The sequence below is a fragment of the Rhipicephalus sanguineus genome, chromosome 10 (assembly GCF_013339695.2).
Source record: "Rhipicephalus sanguineus isolate Rsan-2018 chromosome 10, BIME_Rsan_1.4, whole genome shotgun sequence".
Taxonomy (NCBI): Eukaryota; Metazoa; Arthropoda; class Arachnida; order Ixodida; family Ixodidae; genus Rhipicephalus; species Rhipicephalus sanguineus.
The window spans coordinates 8,504,999-8,530,387 of record NC_051185.1 but is presented as its reverse complement, the minus strand read 5'-3'; the positions used below and the strand labels follow the sequence as shown (position 1 = coordinate 8,530,387).

General features: G+C 43.3%; 1 protein-coding gene across 4 annotated transcripts in view; it reads left to right on the top strand.

Annotated features, from left to right (window-relative positions):
- Positions 1–25,256, top strand: part of LOC119406963 (coatomer subunit gamma-2) — a 30,645-nt gene extending 5,389 nt beyond the window's left edge. For 2 of the 4 annotated variants that reach the window (XM_037673777.2, XM_037673778.2), the window contains exons 7-24: positions 1,132–1,224; positions 2,448–2,534; positions 4,299–4,415; positions 6,158–6,198; positions 8,910–9,111; positions 9,876–10,087; positions 10,751–10,902; positions 11,643–11,807; positions 12,491–12,670; positions 15,288–15,413; positions 16,586–16,615; positions 18,598–18,651; positions 20,409–20,468; positions 20,540–20,685; positions 21,188–21,359; positions 22,070–22,170; positions 23,082–23,220; positions 23,871–25,256. In XM_037673777.2, coding sequence (XP_037529705.1) covers positions 1,132–1,224; positions 2,448–2,534; positions 4,299–4,415; positions 6,158–6,198; positions 8,910–9,111; positions 9,876–10,087; positions 10,751–10,902; positions 11,643–11,807; positions 12,491–12,670; positions 15,288–15,413; positions 16,586–16,615; positions 18,598–18,651; positions 20,409–20,468; positions 20,540–20,685; positions 21,188–21,359; positions 22,070–22,170; positions 23,082–23,220; positions 23,871–24,109 — 2,316 coding nt within the window. In that variant the 3' untranslated portion in view covers positions 24,110–25,256. The remainder of the gene's footprint in view (positions 1–1,131; positions 1,225–2,447; positions 2,535–4,298; positions 4,416–6,157; positions 6,199–8,909; positions 9,112–9,875; positions 10,088–10,750; positions 10,903–11,642; positions 11,808–12,490; positions 12,671–15,287; positions 15,414–16,585; positions 16,616–18,597; positions 18,652–20,408; positions 20,469–20,539; positions 20,686–21,187; positions 21,360–22,069; positions 22,171–23,081; positions 23,221–23,870) is intronic. The other 2 variants (XM_037673779.2, XM_037673780.2) reach the window with 2 other exon arrangements.
- The last annotated feature ends 133 nt before the right edge of the window (positions 25,257–25,389 follow it).

Here is a 25,389-nt window from a genome sequence, read left to right as displayed (position 1 = left end):
TGTAGCAACCGATGCATTGCAGGTACTATAGTGAACTAGAGTATATTCTAGTTCACTACAGCCGATACGTACGTTGCGGAAGTGGCAGAGGTACGGAGGTCACTCACGTTACTACAGCATATTTGGTGTGACGTCACTACAACTTTCGTTGCCCATCCTACAGATCTACGTCAGCGTTGGCGCGCTAGCGATGGGTTTCAATCGGGAGAATGGGCATTTAGGTACACTTTGGAAGTGAATTAAAATATATTTTAAACGTTTGCTGTGTCCGACCCTTCGTGTGGAATGTCCTTGCATACAGAGGAAACCCACAACAGGCTTGTTATAGCCTCGAAATTTGATGGCACCACCCCTTTAAGCTGGCATCTGATCGCTGTATCTACTCGTGCCCAAAACACGGAGCTGTGCTAATGGCCGTGATAGTGTTCGGTGCTCCCCTAGGCATTTTACTGCTAGGAAAATGATATGCTGTTTGCAGCCATCTGGAATGGGTGTGTTCCTTTTCTAGAGCATGGCACAAAAAGCATAGTGCCTAAATTTGGAATTTGCTAGCACTGAAATACTGAAAGCAGTGCTTCCATACCTCTGTGCATAGGTGTCATTTTGTCATGGACAGAAGAAAGCGCACTGCACGATAATATTATGCTCGTTTTTGTTGTAATATGCGAAGTGTTAAAACACACGGCAACTGTCTGCGGTTTGTGGTACACTCGTGGCAATAGCTGCAGCCTTAATGACTGAGTATGTGATTACGCTATTACGTTTAGCACCTAGTAGGGTGTTCTTAGCATTTCTGCAAACATGTCTCTCAAAACGTAGTTTGAGTGCTTCGGGAAAGCCATCAGTTAAAAAGAAATTGAGTTTTGTGTTTCACCTAGTTTAGAGTATCAGGTTTGTGCAATACTGGCACTGGAATTGCCATCAAATTAGCTGTAGTACCTATTTTGCTGTAATCATTTCTGTTGTTTGTTCTGATGAACCCTTGTCATTGCCTGTCAGGCCACTTATGTTGGTTTTTGACAGCGGTTCCCATAACTTAGTAGGGTAGTTATTTTCTTTCATAATTATGTGCTTTACTGCATCTCGATCATGTGATAGTTCACAGAAGTGCCTCTTGTCTTTCCATTACAGAGCAGCATGCTTCAGGCCATCGAACGTTACATGAAGCAGGCCATTGTGGACAAGAACCATGGAGTGTCCAGTGCTGCCTTAGTCTCATCACTGGTAAGCAGCCTCGCCAGTAATTGCAGGCACATTTTATTGGAAATGCCAGGTACACTTCTGGTCACAACAGCTTAATTGCAGGGGTGTGCGAATATTCGAACTTTAGAATATTTTTCTAATACTGTTTACTATTCGATTCGATTTGCCCCACAGTTTTGCTGTTCGAAGTATTCAAACTTGCGGAAAATAAGCGTAACGGTTTCATTCGCTAAAATTCGAATTGCAGTGCTTCTAAAGCGTGTGAATCCAATTCTCCTCGTGAACTTCAACCTATCTGAAAGGATAACAGCCATCACTGCGCCCTGACAATATTTTAAACAGGGTAGTTTGACCAGTACGCTCAGACCAGAAAGTGTGCAGCGTAAAAGTGCGAAGCGCAGCATCTGCTTATACCATACTTAATAAAAAAAAAGAGAAAAGGCAAGCACAGCGCATCCTGATGGAAAGTGAAATTTATTCTTGTGGGAGTTCCTTTTGTTCAGTGATCCAGTTTTGCTGCCTTTGAAGTCGCTTGTGGAAGCAAAACATTTTGGCAACGTTACATCAACAATTAGCGTTTTAGAGATGTACTGATTCTGCATTATGCCACGCATAATATGCAAAGCATAGCTACGGACATTGTTTAGAAAGAGCTCTTTTGCGAGGACAGGACAAGTTTTTTTCTTCATCCCAGTGACAACAGGACTGCCTAAATGTGGCAAGTTTTCTTACTTTTTTTTTTTTTGGAAGCTTTAGTTTAAGCTATCACAGCTGTTTACTGGAGGGCTTAGGCATAAACTGTCAGCTCAGATGTGCCTGTTGATGCTCCTGCGAAGCTGGTAAAGCTGGCAGTGAGACGTCCATTAACAATAAACTCATGCTGTGCTGTCGCCATAGCAACCGCCACAGTTTCTTACACCGTGGCTCAGGGACAGCGATTTAAACGTGTTCAGAGTGGCAAGCTCTGTGCGTATTCCGGATCTGCCTGTCACTGTCTCTTGCCGGCCGCTTCTTCTTTCAAGCACGCTGCACTCAATCGCCACTAGCGTTGCGATACCCGTGCTGCAGCACGACAAGCTGAGGATCCACCAGCTTTGCTGTGCAAAGCTTTGCGCAACTTAGTGCAAGCTTCCCGCATTTTTTTTTCTGGTTTTCTGAACTTGATTTTTGTTCCTGTTTCCTTTCCCCAAACCTCCCAAATCTGTGAATCCCTGTTGACTTTGTACTTATGTATTGCTGCGCAGCATCTGATGTTTGTCAGCCCAGACGTGGTGAAGCGGTGGGTGAATGAGGCACAAGAAGCAGTCAACTCTGACAACATCATGGTTCAGGTACGTGAAGAGATCCTCAGTGCCCTGTCTCGTGAGCTATCCGGTAGGGTTGTGCGAATATTCGAACTTTTGAATATTTTTCTAATAGTGTTTTCTATTTGATTTGCACCAGAACTTTACTATTTGAAGTATTTGAACTTCCGGAAAATAAGTATAACGTTTTAAAACCAGTCGCTAAAAATCGAATCACAGTGCTTCTAAATAATGCGTGTAAATCCAATTCTCCTCATATTTTTACAGCCATCGCCTCACCCTCGCACTATTTTAGACAGGGTGGCTAAACCAGTGTGCTTGGACTAGAAAGAGCGCATCGTCAAAGTGCAAAGCGCAGCATCTGCTTACACTGTACCTAATTAAGGAAAAAAAAAAGGCTAGCACAATGCACACTCATAGAATGCGAAATTTATTCTGCTGGCAGTTGCTTTTGTTCATTGATCCAGCTTTGCTGGCTTTGAGGTTGCTTCTGGATATACCTCAATCGCTTGCCTATTCAAGGGCCGTCACCTTGGCAAGCTTGTCATTGAAGTTTGGATATTTTCCCATGTTTGGCCTGAAGAAACTTTTCCTGGTGGACGTGCAGCTGAAGATTTCCTTGCTTTGTTTGCACCATTCATGGACACAGGCTTAGGGCACGCATAGATGCGACGTAGCTGTCCTCGGCATGCGAACCTTCCTTTGATATGAGCTTTGATAATGAAAGGGGCACGTCACCATTTCCACTTCGCTGGGATGAAGTTTGATTCAAACAGACCGTAGTCAGGCACGAAATTGGCCTGTGCCATGGCTCTGCGGACTAGCTCTAAAATAAGTTCTGAAGTTTTGCTCCGAACTATTCGAAAAATATTCAGTTCGATTTGTACTCAAACTTTAATATGTTCGAATTCACTTCACACGCAAACTTTTGCTACTATTTGCACAGCTTGTCAGGGTGTGGTGGCAGCCTTAGTCGGACACAACTTTTTCCGCGGCATTTCCTCCTCAAAGGTGGATGCACACAACCCTGCACCAACGGATGCACATTTTTGACTGATGTCATGAGCCGGACAGCCGGTGACGCCTTCAGAGAACCTTACCGAATGCATGAGCGGGACTATTTCTTTGGTCACGCAGGTGGTCAACTGCTTGCTGCGCTTCAGTAGTCTGGGCGGGGCCTCTGTGGACTTCTTAACTCGTTAACCGTTTTATTTTTTAGTGTTTTTCTGTCTAAAAAGCTTTTATTTTTCAACTTGATATGGATTATTTTGCTTCTAAATTGCATGTTTTGATAGACGAAAAAAAATTGAAGTGTATATTAAGTCAAATTACCATAATGAAGTTTATTGTTCCATGGCCTATTAGTGTATTTCACGATTCGCAAAGTAATGTTGTCGAGAAACTGGCGAATGTAACACGTCAAGTCATCAAACTAGGCTTTGGTATGAATAATTAATGCCTGAAGAGCTGTACGATGATGGAAGGAGTCTTTTCTGCAACGATGTACGGGCAACGCACGTGTCGTCTTCACTGGACAACATTTTCTAAACACATGTCGTGAAAAAACGTGAAATGGCGGTTAAAATAAAAGAAATTGCCAAGCAAGTGCTGTCATCTGTGAAGCGACCCCCTAAATAGCTTGGAAACGAGTGGGCCTTGTTCCAATACGCTCATGGGGAGACATCTCAAGCGGACGAGCCACCCTCGTCCAGTTTGGCAAGGACGAGCTCAGCTTGTCCAAAACTGTTAAAAGTTTGTTTTATCAGACCATAGTGAATTGTCTAATTACAGTTCCACGCCCTGGGCCTCCTCTACCACATTCGCAAGAGTGACCGGTTGGCAGTCTCCAAACTGGTCTCCAAGTATGCACGGTCAGCCCTCAAGTCGCCCTATGCAGTCTGTATGCTGGTGAGTGGGGAGGAGCAGCAAATGCACTTCACGAGCATAAAAGGGGGGCACTGCTATATTTTGTTTACTGTTATTGTTATTAACTTTAACATAAAATTTTCTTAATATCTGCTATCCTCAGTGGTCAAATGGGGAAAAATGTAAGGTAAGAAATCGATACACGCAAAGTGGAGTTAGTCGTGTATGACATTCCATAATACTTGGATTATAATAGATGAAAAATTCTTGAACACGCGGTGTCGCCGTAGCCGATGTTTTGACAAGTGGTCTTGTCTTCTCCAAGGCAGCAGCCTCGAATAAGACAAGAGCGCTTGTCAAAACATTGGCTCCAGCGACACCCCACTTTCGAAAATTTTTCATTTCTTCTAGCTTTCATCTTCCCCTGAACGCCTTCCTTATTTGGATTACTTTTTCACAGTGTCACTCGCACTGAATGCTGCGTGGCTGCACTCTGATGTGATCGAATGTAATATTTAGGTTAGGCGACCAAATCCACTTTAATACATACTAATAAAGTTACCTTCACTTAGGTGGGGTGAGACTTCGTTTGGTCAAAAAATTCGATTTTGAGATTTTTAAATCGTCTGATAGAGAATTTCTTTACCTTTCAGAAAATGTGTCACACTCGGGTATCCGCAGTCTCAAAAAAATAATTTTTGGTCCTTTTTCTTCGACAAGTTGACAGGAAATGTGGATGTACCTTTGCGTGATTGCTGTGTTTCTCAAAACAACATTTTTGGATGTTTGTGTTCCTTCTTCTAGGGAACTATAGGGCATAAGCAAACAAAATTCCTCATGTGTGTTAACCAGTAGCATTTACAAAAATCGAACTAGAAACAGCTAGTAGACTAGGTGTATTTGTATTTTCTTTGTATAAAAAAAAACATTCATAAGCGGCAATTTTCATACATTGACAAACGTATTAAATAGATAACAAATTTAGTTTTCTTGTACGTTCACAATTTTAGTTACAGTTTTGTAAAGTTTTGGTTGCTACCTTTGCACAAAATTGCAATGCTCTGCAGATAGATGTTAATAAAAAGGTACATATGTAGAAAAACTAAAAAAACAAAAACTAAAAAACACTTAAGACCATTTAAAACTAATTTTGAGCTCCAATGCAGCCTGCGTCTATCTTTAAAATTCCTTGCAAATTTTATAGCCATAGCTCCTATTACCACTGCAAATTTTAAAACTAATTTTCAGTTTCACCCCACCCTAATTTTTCAAGGCCTCATTTTGCATATCCGCCAATGCTACTGTGTGCCATGATTGCAACAGTGTGTTTTAATACACACAAACAGTTTGTGGGGTGTGTAGCCAAGCCGAGTTTACTTTCTCTGTATTTGTGCCTTTCCTAAACCAATAGCCAGTGCTTTTATAGCACTACCTGTAGGCAATCTGGTCATTACTCTGTTTGGATAATGTTATATATTAGAGATAGACGTATGAAAAGCAAGTTATGTTACAACGAAATATTTTTAATGAGTACATTTTTATAAGTCCCATACACAGCACTCTGGTAGGAACCCATTGGCACCTCAGAACTTATGGCTGGTGTAAGAAATTACTGCATCTTTGTGGGTGTGCTCTGTGGAAAGAGTCAACTTATAAATTGGTATTTGGTCTTAGCTTTCTCGCTAATCATTGGACATGTGTTGATATAAACCCTCCATCATAATAAACTGCATTTTTTGTTATTTTTTTTAATTGCATTTTTTTTTCCCCAATTTTTTGTGAAGATCCGAATTGCGAGCAAGCTGATTGAAGAAGACGGTGTTGGGTGAGTACCGCACCTTCTTGATCACATGTTTTAAGAAAGCTAGAGAAATTATTCTTGGCCCTGTTTTAATCAAGTAAAGCATTGCACGAGGCTCTAGAAAAGTCTGATCACTGGTCTGATGCCGAGTTTGACCTCCACGTTTCACGGTGCTGTACGGTGTTCCCGTTGCCTCACTGATAACTTTTGAGGCATGGGAGATAAAGATGATGCATAGATAGGGTGGGTACTGCTTTATTTAGAAACAACCTAAATTGATAGGCCTTTACATGATCATTACTTGGCAACTAGGCCAAAAACACAATGTTCTGTTTTAGCTGAGCTTTAAAAATAAGAAAGAAGAAACACCTCAAGCTCATGTGTTCAAAAATTGGTATGTGTAATTTTTTGCACCTATTTCTAACATTAGGTCCATTTCTGTTCATTTCATTTATTTCTAGCTTTACGTAAGGTTTACTGGGTATGATTTCAGAAAAACATCTTGTAAGAAAGAATTCCTCTTTGTGCTGGTTATGTTTTTGTAAAGGCAGCCCTACCCCATTCTTGCATGTCCTTGCTTACAGAAGCTTTCTCAGTAAAAGTGAAACACTGGGCATTTCGGAACAGAGTCTATCAGTTCAGGTCAACCGCACATTTCCTCTGATGCATCTTTTGTGGAAAGGCCACGTTGTCTACTTTGGATGCTCCGTATTTATGGGCTGCATTGTATATGGCCGATGTGTTTTGATTGCTACCCACCTGGTGGCTTAGCAGGTTAGGTGTTGTGCTTCTACATATGCGGGCACTGGTTTGATTCAAGGCCATGGCAGCCGTATTTCGGTGGTTGAAAAATCCTTTAAGAAACCCCATGTGGTCCCACTGCGGCATGCCTCATAGTCGTATCATGGTTTTAGCACGTAAAACTAGGCTTGGGCAAATATTCGAGTGCTTTGAATATTGAACGAATATTACAGTATTTGAATTTGCTTCGTCACGAATTTACATTATTCTAAATTTCAAGGTATTTGAAATGAACGAATAGACGTACAGTCAACGTCCGATTTTTCGGACTCCCTAGGGACCGCAAAATCGTCCGAAAATTCGGGCAGTCCGAAAAAACGAATTCGTGCTTACTTATTCCGTTCACGCGGTCAAATCGCCATAGCCCCGTCTGAAATAGCTTTAATGCCTCCCAGTACACTTATCAGGCATTTTGGTGTGCACCCAGGCTCTCGCAAATACATTCGGTACCTGCCGCAAACCCCGCTTAACTACGTGCCAACTGCCACTTGCAAATTTGCATCTCGTGATGAGCGCCGCAGATACCAGCAAAGCGCGGAATAGATTGCTGCTCACTCGCATGGAGCGTTTGGTGAAAGCGCGATGACTAGTCCGGCTTTCTCCGATGCGTGTGCGCACGTAAACGATGCGCACATGCGTCGCCGAATCTCTGCGATGCGCAGCATTTGCTGCCGTGTGAAGCCGATCGTTTCTAGTTGTGTGCAGCACATCGCCAACTAAGCTGACACCGTCACTGTACTGTGGGTGTACCGTACGCACGAATTTGTGATGACGCGTCTGTGCAGGCACTTAGCGGTCTCGCAAAAAGCGGCAGCATGAATGGCGGCGTTGCACGTTTGGGTTCTCGCCTACAAAATGCGTGCTGTACGCATGCAACTGCGCTAGGCCACTTGCACTACCGAGCAGTTAACTGAAGATGTTTATCGTAAATGTTGTCGGCGATCAAGCCGTACTGGCGCGTTTGCCACCTGCCGCCATCACGCCTCCGTGCATTTCCGCAGCTTATCCGTAAAGACATCGCCGCACGGCGCCGTGATAGTGGCCCCTTTGAATTTCTGGTCTGCTTCACCCCATAACACTTCGTTATTGCGGCAAAGCTGACTTTCGGACTCTGCTGCTATCGCAAACAGATCGACTCGGGAAAGCGCTGGTTCGAACCTACGAGATGATAGACGCGGCAGAGGTGGGGGCTCCAATTATTGCCTTTCGGACTTGCAATATGGGCAGAAAGTCCGAAAAATCGGACGCCGAAGAGTTTCAGCGTCCGAAATTTTGGACATTCTTATACATGGACGTCTACGGGGCTGGTGACGGTGCCGCGAAAGCGTCCGAATTTTCGAGCATGTCCGAAAAATCGGGCGTCCGAAAAATCGGCAGCTGACTGTATATCTTACTGCACGGAGCCCCCTGAAAGGGTGGTTTCACCGCAGCCTGGGGCTGCTATGCCGTGAAACCACTTATCCAGGGGAAATCTGCACTGCCACGAAGCCACTCTTCAAGGTTAAATTAAATCAATTCAGGTGCAAGTGCACATAGCACTTGCACCTCAATTGATTTATTTTTAAAGTTTAAAAGCATGTTATACAGGCTTATACACACTAAATTTGGCAAATTTTAAAATGCAACATATTTTACCGCTTATAGCTTGCATCCTACTGCTACTCATATCTTGCTACTATTCAAAGTTGCTTCCACTTCACTTTGAAGCAAAAAAGTGAAATTCGCTCATGCCTAGCTCCAGTTCTTAAATATATTGTGCATGTTAGTTGGGTCGTGTTGAAAATGCTAATTTTCTTCATATGCAACATACACTATATGAACTATTCTATTCGATATTGTTCGGCCGAATCACTATTCGCTTTGGACCTCAAGTTTGCTATTTGCCCACCCCTGAGTAAAACACGATTATTGCATTATTAATTTGATTGCTGCAGACCGGAAAGCCCCATGTTTGCATTTGTGGAGAGCTGCCTGCGGCACAAGAGTGAAATGGTCATCTACGAGGCAGCGCACGCCATCGTCAACCTGCGGTCCACCACCACGCGCGAGCTCACGCCGGCCGTGTCAGTGCTCCAGCTCTTCTGCAGCTCCCCCAAGCCCACGCTGCGTTTCGCAGCCGTCCGCACACTAAACAAGGTGAGGCTGCTATTCGGTGCTAAATCAAAAATGCCTGCCTGCAAATCAATGCACTTTAATTCTTTGTTGGCCGGTGCCCACATGAAATACCAGGCTACCAGTTGGGTGTAATCTGTACGGCATTAATATTGCCGATTGTGACATCTTGTGGTGCAGAGTTTGAGAGATGATGGGATGTGTTGTTTAATGGTGCAAGAGTTAACCGGAGAGAGCACACATACGCTGTAGTGACTGCCATATTCTGCTCGGCTGCTCACATGAAGTGTCTGCAGTGGCATAAACGTAAAAACACATTTTCTTTTAGGGTTTTTTGCTTGTTTGAAGAAAACTCAAAAGCATTTCCTGTGCACTGTAGTTGGACAAGGCATCACGAGGTGGTCACTACCAGTATTCCACAGTGAGCTCCACCTCCCAGGGAACTCGTTAATCCGTTCGTGGTAATACGTTTACAGCCAAGCTTATACCAGTGTCACATAGTGCAATGATGGTTGCAATTATCAAATTTCTCAACAGTGATTGGCTCCCTTCTGGGGCTTGCGTAAAGAAGCCAATCACAATGGAAAAATGCTATCCGGATCAGGCCCAACCGCAATCAAGAGTGACTGTGTGACACCTGTATTAAACTGTCGCATGTTTTTGAACTTGCAGCCAGTTGGCCTGCCAGATGAATGAGCTAATCGGGAAAGCCAACTTTAAAAGCCGTGCAGTTCCTTTACACAGGCTTTGTGATTGGAAGTCTAAAGAAAACGTTTTCTCAAAATTAGGTGGCAATGGCACACCCGGCGGCAGTGACTGCGTGTAACCTCGACCTCGAGAACCTGATCACAGACGTGAACCGGTCCATTGCGACGCTGGCCATCACAACGCTGCTCAAGACGGGCAGCGAGAGCAGCATAGAGCGGCTCATGAAGCAGATAACCTCCTTTATGTCGGACATCTCGGACGAGTTCAAGATTGTCGTCGTCCACGCCATCCGGTGAGTTTTTGCTTTTTCCGAAGAAAACGAGTGATCTAGCTGAAGGAGCACATCTGTGATTTTATGTACGTGAGCAAGCTCGTAAGCTGCACAGCAGATAATTGTGTCATAATTACGTGTGAGGAGGATATACACCAGTCTTTGTAGGGATAACAAACGTGCTGCATGCGTGATAAGGCACAATATGCGTTATGATTATCGAGCAGTATTTGGGGAACCAAGGGGCTCGGTTTATCATTTGCAGTGATGAAATGTGGCCGTGACAGATGAGAATGGCAAATGTAATTGTCTGGTTGTCAGTGTCTCTGGTTCTAGCATGGTTTCAGAGTTTGTCAGTGTGCGATTATCACCGAGATTGATCACTCGGCAAAAAGTGTGATAAGATGAGTGAAAAAATTTAATGGAGCACTTCAGACTAGACCCCTGCTAAACCTTCGTTTCTTGACCTCAGTGAAGGCTACAAGCAGAGCACACCTTCAGAGATTGAAGTGGCATTCATTGTTTCTTATTCTCGACAGCACAGATTAGTAGTGCTCTGGTAAAACTTTGACCCGCCACGGTTTTCCAGAGGTCATTATGCTGTTTGACTGCTGACCCGAAGGTTGCTTGATTGAATCCTAGCCGCCCTCTCGTATGACCATGACGTCACCGTTGCCATCGCAGGTCACTGTGCCAAAAGTTTCCCCGCAAGTTGCTGGTGCTGATGACGTTCCTGGCATCAATGCTGCGCGACGAGGGCGGCTTCGAGTACAAGAAGGCCATTGTAGACACTGTCATTCACATCATTGAGGACAACCCAGAGGCTAAGGATGTTGGTGAGCTTCCAGAATGATTTACCTAATTCAAACCAGCACTTATGGCCAATAAGGGTTCTAGTGGTTCGAATAGTTAGGGAAAACCCGCGGTATATTCGAGGTAAAGTTCAACCACACGCCTTATCTTGCTAAGCCTTACGTAGTGCAGCCAACAAAACTACCATTAAATGGGACATCATTTCCCGTTATCTTCAGGTTCCACTAATGACGTTCTACTGTAGTACGATGAATTTCCTGTCCCCCTGGAATTTTAATTAATAAGGTCGCATTGTAAGTGAATCTTAGTTTGTCGTCGTGACGCTTTGCTTGAAAACTTTTTTTGGAATTCTTGATCGATTTTGATTACGCTTGCCGAGTTAACATATATCCGTGTGCAGTTTTCATATATGTGATTATTTGTGTAGTACAATATGTAGTTTTTATCGTATCAAACATTTCATGTGCCTTGTTGGGAACAAGATTTTTCTTAGAGAGTTACAAAGTAAATCAGCATGTCACAGTAATCTGGTATGAGAACTGTATGCAATAAAGCAACAATGGGTTTTCTAAACCCAATTGAGCAAAAGTTATATTGAACATTGGCGAGTGAGTCCATGTCAAGCTGGGATTTTGCTCAAAATCTTGGTCAAACTGCACGGTGGGATGGAACACAAAGAAGGAAGCAAGACGAACAAGAATCCTTACCAACTTGCCCAACTTTCTACGCCACTCTTGCTCAAAAGCGACTTTGCAACCTACAGGGCTGTCACACCTGTGTGAATTCATTGAGGACTGCGAGCACACAAGCCTGGCGGTGCGCATCCTCTGCCTGCTCGGCCGCGAGGGACCCCAGGGATCCACGCCGTCCCGCTACATCCGTTTCATGTACAACCGACTCATCCTGGAGAATGCCCCTGTGCGTGCCGGTAAGTAAGCCTCTCGTGCGCCTCCTTAATGTTCGCACCATCTGTAAACTTGGAAAAATTGACTAGATAGCGAGCAGACATTCTTAAAATCACTTGCAGAAAGGGACAAAAACATTAATGATAGTAACTGCCACTCCACTTCGATTTTGCAAAAATGCCCAAATGCCATGTTCAAATGCCAATTCAAGCGGTTGAAATTGTGCTGAAGTCCTTTGCTGCAGCATCACTTACAATGCATTGCACAGTAAAACACCATAATGTTAACATCTTAGATGCGCTGCCTGGCACACCATTTTGTGGCAGCTTCTTGATTCACGTCAATGTAGCAAAAGGACAAGCAATTCAAAGAGAACTTAAGAGCTAAAAGCTTAAACCCTATCATTTAAAGGCCAATGTTTTAAATGCAAAGATATGCATGCACTCTTCTCTCAAGGACTGATAACAGAAGTGTTCACCAAAAAGATAAGCATGTGTGTTCTAACACTCTGTTGTTTCTTTTTTTTTTGTGCACATACATGATAAAAAGTGTTTTTGGTCGTAAGGGTGCACTTGTACATATACATATTAAGGCTGTGTTTTCAAAATATATTTTTAGTTGCAAGTGATGTGTTGGTGTTGTATCACCAATGTGCTACAACACCAGTAAAACAGTGTAAGGCTGATGTAATGTTTCTGTTGCACAGCTGCGGTGAGTGCCCTGGCGAAATTCGGTGCACACTGTGACGACCTGCTGCCCAACATCCTGGTGTTGCTTGAACGCTCGCTCCTCGACACGGACGACGAGGTGCGCGACCGGGCTGCCTACTTTCTTCACGTTCTCAGGCAACGGCAGAAGGCCCTGGGCACCCGCTACATCCTTGACGGTAAGATATAGCGGTCTTAAATGCACACGGTCAGCGTAAAGAGATTATGAACACGAAGAAAATTCTACGGATCCCAAGGGTTTGGAAAAATTAGTGCTCTGCAAAGCTTTCCTTGAAGTTTAGGCAAGTACTAAAGCCAGTATTATGCAGTTGTAACGCTAATGCATATGTGTTATTGCATTGTATAATCATTCCATTATGCTATTATTCATCACGCTGTCTCTCTTTAATTGTAAAATTACTATGTGTTATTTATGTATTATAATTAGAGTTGTGCGAATAGCAAAATTTTGGGTGCGAAGCGAATTCGAATATTGAAGTGTGAGTGTGAATCGAATCGAATATTTTTCGAATACTTCGAAGAGAAATTGCAGAAAAAGTTAGAGAGGATTCCTAAGCATATTCTTATGAGATAGTAACATCAAAGTTTCTTTTCGCTAGGTTGATGAAGCACTGGTGGGGTGGTGTTTCATAGTTGTCTTATCAAGAATGAGCCAATGTAGAGGCTGAATCCTATTTATGTACATGACTTGACACAACCAAAGTGTTGCCGACAACACTTTACACGTGATAGGCAAAGATGCCATTTCCTCGGCCTCTCCTCCTGTTTCAACTTCTGTGGAAGCCCAACTGATGTGGCGGACCAGGGTGTGCTCCCTTCAAGTCTGGAGTTCCAAATCTGCCTCGTAGACGTGGATATATAAGAACATCTGAAATTTTGGATGCTAAAAAGCCTCGGCTTCTGATTTTTCGGACTTCCTGCCCAAATTTCAGGTCCAAAACAGCATTGAGCCCCCACCTCTGCCACATCTTTCATCTCCATGTTGGAACCAGCGTTTTCTTGAGTTGGTACATTTGCGACCGTAGCAGAGCTTGAAAGGCAGCTTTGCCGCAATGCCGTGGTGTGATGAGGTGAAGCATATTGAAAATCTAGGGACCACTTCCAATCGGACGTTGACTGTGTCTTGGCAAAGTTCGACCGTAACAGAGCTTGAAAGGCAGCTTTGCCGCAATACCGGGTTGTGATGAGGTGAAGCACATTGAAAATCTAGGGACCACTTCAAATCGAACGTTGACTGTGTCTTGGCAAAGTTCGACCGTAACGGAGCTTGAAAGGCAGCTTTGCCACAATACCGGGGTGTGATGAGGTGAGGCATGTTGAAAATCTAGAGACCACTTCCAATCGGACGTTGACTGTGTCTTGGCAAAGTTCGACCGTAACGGAGCTTGAAAGGCAGCTTTGCCGTCATATCGGGGTGTGATGAGGTGAAGCACATTGAAAATCTAGGGACCACTTTTAATCGGACGTTGACTGTGTCTTGGCAAAGTTCAACCGTAATAGAGCTTAAAAGGCAGCTTTGCTGCAATACGAGAGTGTAATGAGGTGAAGCATATTGAAAATCTGAAGGGGTCACTTTCAATCGGACGTTGACTGTATTTGTTTTTGGGAAGTTCGAATAATTCGAATAGTAAAAGTCCAGTGCGAATCGAATCGAATAGCGAACACTATTCGAAAAATATTCGAAATTTGGAATATTCGCACACCCCTAATTATAATGCTTTATACACTCTTCGTTTTAAGTTTGTTGCTGTTGTGACAACCTCAGTGCTTCTTATCCCCGCCTAAGTAATGCCCGATACTGGGCCCTTAGGGCAAATAAGGAAAACTAATATGTTTTTGTAAAAATGGTACAAAAGACCATACAGTCAGTGACCTATTTTCAGATGTGTCCGATAATTTGGACACCCCCGCAGTGCCACCACGTAGCCTGTAGTGTCAATGTGTCGGGTCGTCTCAAATTGCAGACTTCAGTACCCTTTGTTTTCCATTTTTTTTTTTTGGAGGGGAGGACTTTCTACTGTGATTGCAGGCCCAAGACAGCATTAGTTAAAGCCCCTATATTCGCCATGGAATTATCTCTGAGCACTGACCACAATGCAGAAGTATTACGTTATCATCTGCATTGTTTGATTATGTGTTATGTAATCAGGCAGCGCCATATTGTGGTGCCCCCTAATTCTTTGCGACACGGCGTCCTCAGTTGGAGACACGGCTTACTTTTGCCATTTCTGTGCACTATTGGCTTGAAAGAGATCGCAAACACTGAGTAAATGGTTAATTAAGCATTCTTGTTGCCTAAAGTTCGTTTATATCACATCTGGTTGAAATATTTCGCTATACACAATTGCTTTGGTGAAGGCAGCAGTGTGTTTGAAACATTGGACATAACATGTTTTGGCAGCAATTTCAAAATAACTTTTTTCACCTTTTTATGAACGCTCGATCCCAGCACGTAACTGTGTGTAATTTGAGCGCATCGTTGAATTTGGTTATTAAGGAAATTTAGCGTGACTGACTGTACAATAACTACATATCTATTTATGTTGTAATTAATATTGATTGCTGTAAAATATGCTACAATTTATTCTAATGCTTCCTCTTGCTTTAAGTTTGGTCTCCAGGGCCTGAGCATCAAATTATGTAAATTTCAAGCATTTATAGACAGCTGATCATGATGCATGCGCAAAGGGCTAGTGAGGGGCCCTCCGAACACCTACGCTAACAATGAGTGCCTTCCCTAATTAGATTTAAAGAAGTGCTATGTCACATTTGCAGGACTGCAGGTTTCTATAGTGGGCCTTGAGAAGGCATTGCAGCACTATGTTGCCGAGTCAGGCGATGTTCCGTTTGACATCAACAGTGTTCCCATCGCCACACAGCCCATTGAGAAGAAGCCACAAGGTAATGGCTTTTGCTTTCTTTCTGCATTGCTGTCTTGCTTTGATTTATTTGTTATACCGTTCCCCAGTTCACCTTATTTGCCTTTGATTTAACGTTGTCAAGATGTTTTATCAGTATTACACTCAAACCTGGATATAATGGACACGGATATAACGAATTATCGGTTATAACGAAGTAAATGAAAAATAGTCTTGTCATAGCTACAGTGTTAAAAATAAACGTCTATAACGAATTTTCAGATATAACGAAGTTATTTTCGTGGCAGATGTGACTTTGCTATAATGAGGTTTGAGTGTACTATGACGTTTACTGTACTGTTTCATACATACAGTTAAAGACTACAAATAATGTTCTCTATGCCTTCCCTGGCTTCATTGTCTGTTGGTTTGATTAGGTTGTGTCTAACACATAGCAGGCAGCGCTACAAGGACCATAGAAACTTTTCTAACTGCTCCTATACTGTTTAGAGATTGGGCTTTTATGCACATTTTTTTTTCCCCTCTTATTTTGCACCTGAAATTGTGCTCAGTCTCTGCTTGCCGCAAAACTAAAGCAAAATTGCCGTGAGAAAACATATGGGAAATGTGCCTGATATAGTATCCATGCGGTGTCAAGGCATCACAAATTCAGAATAGCAATTTAATGCCTGCCTCTGGGACTTTGCAGCCACTGGTGGCATCTGAAAGTCTTAGACAAGTGGCGGAAAACACAGCTGGGTATTGTAATGGAAATCTGTTGTGTTACTGTATATTAAAATGAATGCACTAAAGGGGCAAAATTTCCTGTATTGTCACGGCAACCCTTTTTGACAATGTGTATTCTTCCTCCTCTAATAGGTTATTACTTTTAAATTTTATACGCAGTTTCTTCTACAGCGCTTCTCAAGATTGTATTAATGTATTGCATCTGTACGGTTTAGTGTACCTATAGTGCAATCATCTGTCATCACTCAAGATAGGTCTGATGCCGAAAGAAGCCTCCCATCGGAGGTTGAAAGAAATACATGCAACGCGAGTTACCAACCTCCTTCAAACCTTGAGCTCGACATTTGTAGCTGTACAGCTTTGCAAAGATATCAGGCTGCATTACTGCCCTTGGGCTCAGTTTGTGAGCGCCTGCATAGAGTACAGCTTAGACGTCAAACACTGAGCAACTGTTTCTGTCTTTCACAGCATCTATTGTGGCAGCTGGTACCTTTGGACGTAAGCATTCTTACGATTGTTCCTCGTGTGACTTGCGGTGACTGGAAAGAATGCCGTTCTTTTGTATTGAGTTGCAGAAATTAGGGGATCAGTGGGGGTGCCTGTTGGCTAAGCATGCGAGTTTTCTTTTCTTTTCTTTCTTTCTTTTTTTTTTGTAGATTGGTGTTCTTGCATGAAGGTTAGGAGATGTGCACCTCTTTGTGCAGTGCTGGTGACAGGCTTGCATCCTTATGTGCGTTTGGAAGGAGTTCTATTTTCTTCTTCTGCATACAGCACACAGAAGACGAGGCACAAAGGATGGATGATGCATACTCGTAGTGCTGTGCCTATGCCGTTCTTTCCGGTATATAACCCTACCCTGCATTCACCCGCACCTCCTGCTACAAACTGCGAAAAAATGAAAATTAAGAAAGGTCCCCGCATACTGCTGTCAAGCCACCTTTTTTGCATTACCGTGAACTAATGCCGTGAAACCAACTTGCACACTGAACTTCGTGATACACTAGCACCCCTGCTTTAGCTCTGAATTTTATGTATATATTGTGCGGGTTATGTGTGAGAAAGTGCAGTATGCGTATGCCTTAGTGTGTACAGTGTGTGTCTTTCTTAATGTCTCATCTCTCGTGCACAATATGTGGGTGATTGCACATCACAAACTTGCCCAGGCCATCACCCTAGCATGCTATACTCGCTTTTCACTGGTGTCCTTTGTGCATGGATATTTTTGCTTGCCAGCGTACAGTGATAGCCACTAATGAATCGTTATTCAAAGTGATGACACTGTGCTCATTCAATTAGTGCATTGTGCATAAAAATGTTTGGAAAGACTGCATAGCTGTGTGTGTATCGTCTGTGGCAACGTATTGGCGGTCTTTACTGTATGCTTGCAGAAATAGTAGTCTTCAGGGCCCAGGTTCGCACGACATCTCTAACCCGAGTGAGGTAGCATGAGGTAGTGGGTTCAGTTCCCAACTGTTGTGTTTGCATTCTGTTGGGGGCAGAACTGCAACAAGAATGTCTATGTACCATGCCTTGGGTGTAGAATAAAAAGGCATAGGCAGTCAGAGTGAATGAATCCCAACACCCCTCCCCACACACGGCATGAAAACTCAACAATCCTTTATGCAATTGTTGTTGTGGCAGTTGTCTTGTCACATCAGTCACTGCCATGAATGGCAGGTGCTTTGTTAGTGCAATTTATAAGAACAGAAAATTAGGCTAGTTAGTGTGGGCTGACTGTGATGTACTGTAGAACGGTACTAGCACAATAGAACATTGGCCAATCCATACCTGCCAACTCTTCGAATTTGTCCGGCAGATTCCTGAATTTTGAGCTGTCGTGCTGATTTTGCGAACAAGACCATAAACCTCCTGAATAACAGCCACACCCCCACCATGAAAAAAACGTAATAACAAAGGACAGCGTTTCTAATATTTTCTGGCCTTGGGTCTATCTATCATGCACGGAGTACTTTAGTCACGACACCGGTGTCAGTGCGGGAATGTGTACTAAGAATGGGAAGGGGCTACTAGTTGTGAGGGGACACGGCATATTTTGTAATTTACTACAGGTACCAGTATGACCGTTGACATCTAAAAACACTACTGGCAACCATTCAGAGCTGTTTATGATGTTCCTGCGACCTTAAGAGACAAAGTACAAACTTATGCCAGTTTTCTTCTGTCGTGCCCCTTCTCCCTCACTCTGCTGATTCCCGAATTTCGAGGTCCACAAGTTGGTAGGTATGGCAGTCAGCAAATGCTGTTACATTTTGAATTACTCCAGCAATAAAGGACAAGGATGAGCACTGATAACGTTACTGATGACAAGCTTACTGTGAAGAGCTCTTGTGAATCTGGGCCCTGTACTGTGAACGTGCTCAGTGTTGTCTTTTTGCTTTACGTACTACCTTTCCCAGCTGTCTGATTGCTGCGTTACTGCTTTACTGCTGTCTCTCCGCATGTTCCCTTCCTGCTTGAAGCGGCCGTCAAGATGGTCGTGCTCACGCCTGTTCTTGACACCAGCCCACCTGGTGGTCTGCCTCTTTCCTTCTCCTCCTTTCTTTGCTTGTTGCTCTTTCTGTGTCCATGCATCACAAAGTGTGTTGTGCTTTGTCACCTTTTCTAACGAGATTCTTCGGAAGGACGTAGACATCAAAGTTTCGTCAATTTCTCTCTCTTTAGCACTGCACTGATGTCGCAGTGAGGAAGTAGTTGATGAACATTGCATGGAAGCTGTATGCACCTAGCAGAAGCTTTGGAAGGGTTTTTCAAGTTGGTGAAGAAGGGGGCTAAATAGTTGGCATCTGATGGACTACTTATTAGCAAACTACTGTGGCTAGAAACCAGCAGACAAGGAAACGTGATCTTACTACTGAGAGTGTGATTTGGATGATATTGAGCAGTAATTTGCAACAAAAAAATGGGTCGTGCTAGGAACGTGATTTCTAGTATTGTAGTCACTAACCATAAACAACAGATGCATGTTTACAGCTGAGATGCAGCAAGAGTCTAGGCAAGGAGGCAATGCACAGGTTTATTGTGGGGATCTTTGTGGATATCGTATCTGTCCTGCATAAGCATAATGGGAACTGAAAGCTTGAGGGGAGGGATTACACCCCCTTGTTCCCGAAGGCTGGGAAGGGAGTAGTGCTCGAGCTTCTTCTGCCTGCTAGCCCCCCTGAAGCTCCTGCTGTTCAGTAATAGTAATGTTAGGAGGGGAAGGGGGGGAGGTTTAAGGCAAAATGTGGGGCAAGTCTGCATGTAGCCTTCTGCAGTGGTTGGTAGTAAAATTGATGAAAGCTAAAATTTTAATGTCTGTGCTTCTCTGGTGGCATTGCCTTTCTCTGGCAGCAGTGCCTTGACTGCAGGTCATGGCTAGTTGGCAAATGCACAACATACCACAGTGAAACTCTGACCTGCTTCCTTCCATCTGTCGTCGCTTTCTGCTGCAGCTTTAATGCTTGGCGCTAACAGAACAGTTGGTATCTTCATTTCTTGTGGTGTGTTGTTCGACTTAAAGATGCTGATTGCCTTTGCAAGGCCTGTTGTATTATTTTCTCATTCCGAGGTATACCGGTTTTTATCAATTTTTGAAGTAAAGATGTGGCCTTGTTCGGAGACCTAGCCACAATGACAGCTTGAGGTGGGGTTTAGCAAGTCCTTTTTGTGTACTACTTCACACCTCCGCTTACTCGTGCAAAACACGCTGGGACAAGAAGAGACTCACGCGGACAGGTGCGAATCACGCCTGTCCTCGTAAGTCTCTTCTCGTCCCAGTGTGTTTTGCACGAGTAAGTGAAAGATGAATTTGTTCCAACTAGGCCGAATTGCCGTTTTGCTGCAGTTCTTCACATTTGCATTAACTGGAAAAAAAACTGCTTACTCATTGTTCACATTTTATTTTCAAGCAATCAAGCCTACATGATAGTTGCTTTAGCCCCTGAGAATGATTTGTGCAATTAGATGCCCTAAAAGTCTCAGGAGGCCCTCAAGTTTCTTCCACAATAACTTGTGGGAACTCCAAAAGCACAATTGTTTAGAAAGTTTCATTATGTGGCCAGTGCCAAAAAGGGTACACCTCAAGGCATAGGAACACACGGAAATCTACTTAGCTTTGCACGCTGCGCTTTTGAAACCTCCAGCTCAAAATAAGAATCCCATGATTCCTTGACTTTGAACTGTAGCTTTCTGTTGTGTTTTCATATAAAAAATGGCTAGATAGGTTCAGAGAGCTGTTCTTTGAGCTTTGCTCTTGGATAACTAAGCCAATGACTTCTGTGACTTGATGCAGAGGCTGTACCTAAGGGCAAACCGGACAAAGTGGCTGCATCTAGGCAAGATCTGTATGCAGGTGAGCTTTGCCTCTTAATACCAGTCGAAAAGTGGAACCGGCCAGATCGCTGAATCGCCGTGTCTTTGCAGAACAACTGGCCAACATTCCCGAGCTCGTGGCTCTTGGCTTGGGCCCACTGTTCAAGTCCTCACCTGCTGTGAGCCTCACAGAGTCCGAGACGGAGTACGTTGTCAAGTGCATCAAACACGTCTACAGCAGGCACATTGTATTACAGGTGGGACTTCTTGTTGGCGCAAATAACAGTGCTCATTCAAATCTAGGTTGATAGTTTCTTTAAGGGCATAGGTTATGAAACTGCTATGGAACAGCTTAGACTTGAAGATTCAGTTGCTAGCTGTAACGGTAGGCAAACTTAGGCCTAGAAGTTTTGGCCTCATTGAATGCATACTGTATGGGCACAATCTTTGTTTGTTTTTCGTGGTTTGGTTTGGATGAAATACAGGCACCGAGCATGCCACAGAGTATTGCCTAGAAGGAACCTTGCCTTTTTGTGACTCTCTTTACACCATCTTGTTTGGTGTTTGCATTCCTGAAATGCTTTCATTAAAAAAGAAAAGCTTCTTGCATATTAATTTAGACGGTTTAGCTTATAACTGAGGCCTACTTTCATTCGAGTAAACATGGTACGTGAAAAGCCTTGGCTCTTGTATGCAGTATTAAAAGCTTACCACCTTGCTTTGTGGTGACCTGGGTTTCCTGCTTCAATTTCTTTCCAGTTCGATTGTACCAACACACTCAACGACCAGATTTTAGAGCACGTGCGTGTAGCTGTGGAGCCAGCGGAAGGCTTCCATGTTATCGCAGAGGTGTCCTGTTCCAAGCTGGTGTACAATGTTCCTGGGACAGCGTATGTCTGCCTCGAAATGGAGCTCGAAGATCCTCTCCTGGGTATGTACGTTTTACAAGTGGCCCACAGTTTGGCACATCATGTGCAATTCATATGCACTGCAAGTATAAACGGCACTTGACGTCGATGTTTTTCCCTGCCTTGACTCCACCATGAAAGGTTAGGTCAGCAGGTCTTGCTTGCCAGTAAAGCTAAATGGCTAATTCAGAAGGCCATGGAAAGCTGTACATATATGTTGGAATGGATAAGTTACTCGACATAAAGAAAATTTAGCACTAATTCAGAAAGCACTACAGACAGCATGCTGCCCAACTGTAACTTTTTACTGCTCTCTCAGTTAAGAAAGACGTGGCTTTTTTTTTGTTTTGATGAAAAGTTATTTTTTGTCCAATAGTTAGTTTTGCCATTCACGTGAGGATATAATGATGTGTATAAGCTCACCTGTCGGTGGCAAATGTAACAGTTTTGGTAATAATGACAAGTGTGTCAGGTTTGGCAGGTGGATGCATTACTTAAGCGGGCTAAGATGTCCCTGTCTAGTCGCGCTTACCACTCTTCATGGATGCAAACCAACTAGCCCGCCAACGTGTTTTAGCTAAGATGGAGACAGGTGAAGATATGTAAACATGACAAGTGCTATTTCATTTGTATGTTGGCAGTAATATTTTTTGTGTCTCTACACACACGTTTTTGCAAACAAGCTCGTGCTTATAGCTTTCTAATCATTGCACTTCAACTATTTCACGCTCAGTTGCAGGGACATTCAGCAACACATTGAAGTATCTGGTCAAGGACTGTGACCCTAACACTGGTGAACCCGATGATGACGAAGGTTATGAGGACGAGTATGTGGTGAGTAATGATCCACCTAACGACAGCATGCAGTCGTTTCAAACTTGCTGGTGATTTACACTTCCGTTTATTTGGAGGGATCAATGGATCTACCTGCTGACTGTTCGTATCTCATGCCTCTGTTGTCTGGAGTGTGTTGTGTGTTGGTGAAGTCGTGTCGTGTGATGAAGTTAGTGTGTTGTGTCAAGAAATTAATGCGAGAAAAATAATGCTGCAGTCTTGCAGAGAGGCTATGGTCCATTAGCAGCCCATTGGTTTGGTACATAACCCTTTGCGACACGGCGTCCCCATTTGGAGACCTGACTTAATTTTGTTATTTTCATGCACTGTTGGCAAGGAAGAGACTATGAACACTGAGCTTACAGTAAATTAAACATTCGTGTTCTTTTATGCCACTTCTGGGTGAAATATTTTGCTGCACACAATCGCTTTGGTGAAGGCAGTACAGTGTTTAACAAGACTGGACGTGGGGCGTTTCGACAGGAATTTTGAAATTTTTTGTCCTTTAGCGATATTTACCGCCATCAAATAACCATTGCAGGTAATTTGATTGGGTCATTGAATTTGTTTTGTGGAAAAATATGGCATGACTGGCTGTACAATAATTAGATAATTAATTATATTGTAATTTGAAGTAGTTATAAAATGCAAAATAATTTATTCTAATATTTTCATTCACTTTAAATTGGGTCTTCGGCATCTTGGCGTCAAATTATGTAAATTTCACTCATTTATAGACATTCGATCATAATGCGTGTCGCAAAGGGTTAATGGCTCACCAAGGATATGTGATGGTGCTTTTGGCTCCCTTCTGCTGTTGCCCCACTTTGGCGTTACCCCAATTGGCTGGTCTTGAAAGGTCAGCATGCTGGTTGACCTTGGAAGCTGAGTGCTGAATTTTGAAATTTCAGCTGGAAGACCTTGAGCTAACAGTGGCAGATCATGTACAGAAGGTTCTCAAGGCCAACTTTGCCGCCTCCTGGGAAGAGCTTGGCAATGACAACCAAGTGGAGGACACCTATGCTCTCAGCACAATGAAGACATTGCAAGGTGGGCATTGAGCTAGGTGTTAGTTTGACTGCTCTTTGTTGCCATTCTTTGTAGAAGCTGTTTTTATTCTTTAAGCTGAATAGAATATTGGAGAAGCAGCTGCGGTGGATGTTACTTTCCACTACTTTAGGGAGTATAATTGAAGAGAAATACTACTACATCACGTGCATGAGAAATAGAGAAATTGTAACGTATCAGTTGTTTCAGTTTGTCTGGCCAAACACAATACTATATACAGCATGATCCAAATAGAAAAGTAAGAATCTATTAAATGTCAAGACCTTAGACAGAATAATTATACTTTTTACTGACAGCTGGTGCTATGGTCAAACAGAAGTTGACAAAATTGAAGCATCACTTGTCAGCATTTGTAACTGCTTGACTGTAAGATCTCCTATAAAAGAAAGTTCTTGTTCAAGTATGTAAAAAAGGCATTCTGCTGCAGTATATAATTTTAAAATATATATATTTACTTGCTAGTTTTCTAAAAAACAGACATAAGATTTGCATAGAGTGAACTCTTACGGAGGTTTAAACCGGTCATTGACATCTCTGCACAAGAATAGCTGGCAGGCTTCTAATTCATGAGATTTGAGGAATTCAGATAGTGTAAAATAAACTTTGATCTGGTGGTGCTGCCTTCCTCGCAGACGCTGTACAGCAGATCATCCAGTTCCTGGGCATGCAAGTGTGCGAACGCTCGGACAAGGTGCCCGACGGCAAGAGCGCGCACACGCTACTGTTGGCTGGTGTCTACCGGGGTGGCCACGACGTTTTGGTGCGGGCACGGCTGGCAACCACGGGCATTGCACAAGGTGTCACCATGAACCTCGCCGTGCGGAGCAAAGACCTCGATGTCTGCCAGGTCATCATCTCCGCGGTCGGATAGGAAAAAAAAAGAGAGAAAAGAGAAAAGGACTAGCGTTATAGACTTTTTTTTTTGTCTGTCTCTATTTCTGTGGCGCCTCCGAAGAATTCCACTCGGTGACCATCGCACCTCTTGCTGCCGCTCTTTTCAACACGAATGCCAATTCAGCCAGGAAGTGCAAAAAGGCAACACTCGCAAAAAAACCTGGTGTCTTATGGGGCGATGTAGCAGGCTGCCTTCCTTGTAGAGATCGTCTGACATTCCTGAGTGCTTTCCGTTTCTGTCATATGTCGAGTGTGCAAGAATTTTTCTTTTTGCAGTAATCTTTCTACATTTCAATTCCTCTATGTTCCAAGCATTTACGAGAGTCTGTCTTGCCAAGAAACCTCCGGAGTAGTAGATGGCATGTAACATCCCCGGAGGCCATATCGGTGAACCATTCGCTGCACCTTCATTGAACATTTAAGAGGTAAACGAGAAATGAGCAGGCCAAAATTTACGCAGCTCTTTGCTAGGGTTAGTGGTTCACCAGCATGGCAATCGTGATGGCATCGGTACAAGACATCTGCACTTGTGTTCTTGGGAGGCTTTCTTTTTTTTTTTTTCTCATGGCCCACATATGTCGAACATTAGGTGATCAATTTTGTAATGCATTGTAACGTAAAAGGCGGTTACAGAAAAGTTAATCTCTAAAGCTACGGTATTCGACCGCTCATGTCACCACGTTTTCTGTTTGTAAATTCAGTTACAAGGGGTGCAATACAGCCGTAGCAACGAGATGTGAAAGTCTGGTCCGGTTCATTTCCCTCCAATTATAATTTGATGCCAGTGCCTGCCGATGATTTTCATATTTGTTGTCATTCAAGAGCAGAAGCGAGGGCCTTCCCGCCAGCGTAGCGTACTTTGAACAAGCGCAATTAACCAGAGCAGTCCTGGCCTGGGCTTTGTGTTCTTGCGACCCTAAGGGAACCTAGACCTTTCTTTTTTTTTTATTTGCCTCGGCTTGTTGAGAATTGGCCGCCAATGCTGTTGTATGGCCAATAAATGTACATATAGGCTGACCTGGATGCCGAACAGGGCTTTTGTCATCCGTCTCATTGCAGACGAGACGATTTTTTTTTCTTTGAAGAACTGTAATGCCTGAAGTAAAACAAAAAGTTGTCATATATCTGAGTGTGATCATTTGTCCCCAATATCAGATTGCGTAGCACACTTGCATGCCACCTGCAAGTATATGGAGGGAAAAACTGCAGAGTGCACAATCTACCTATCGTCTTTTCATATTTACATAAAATGGGTGT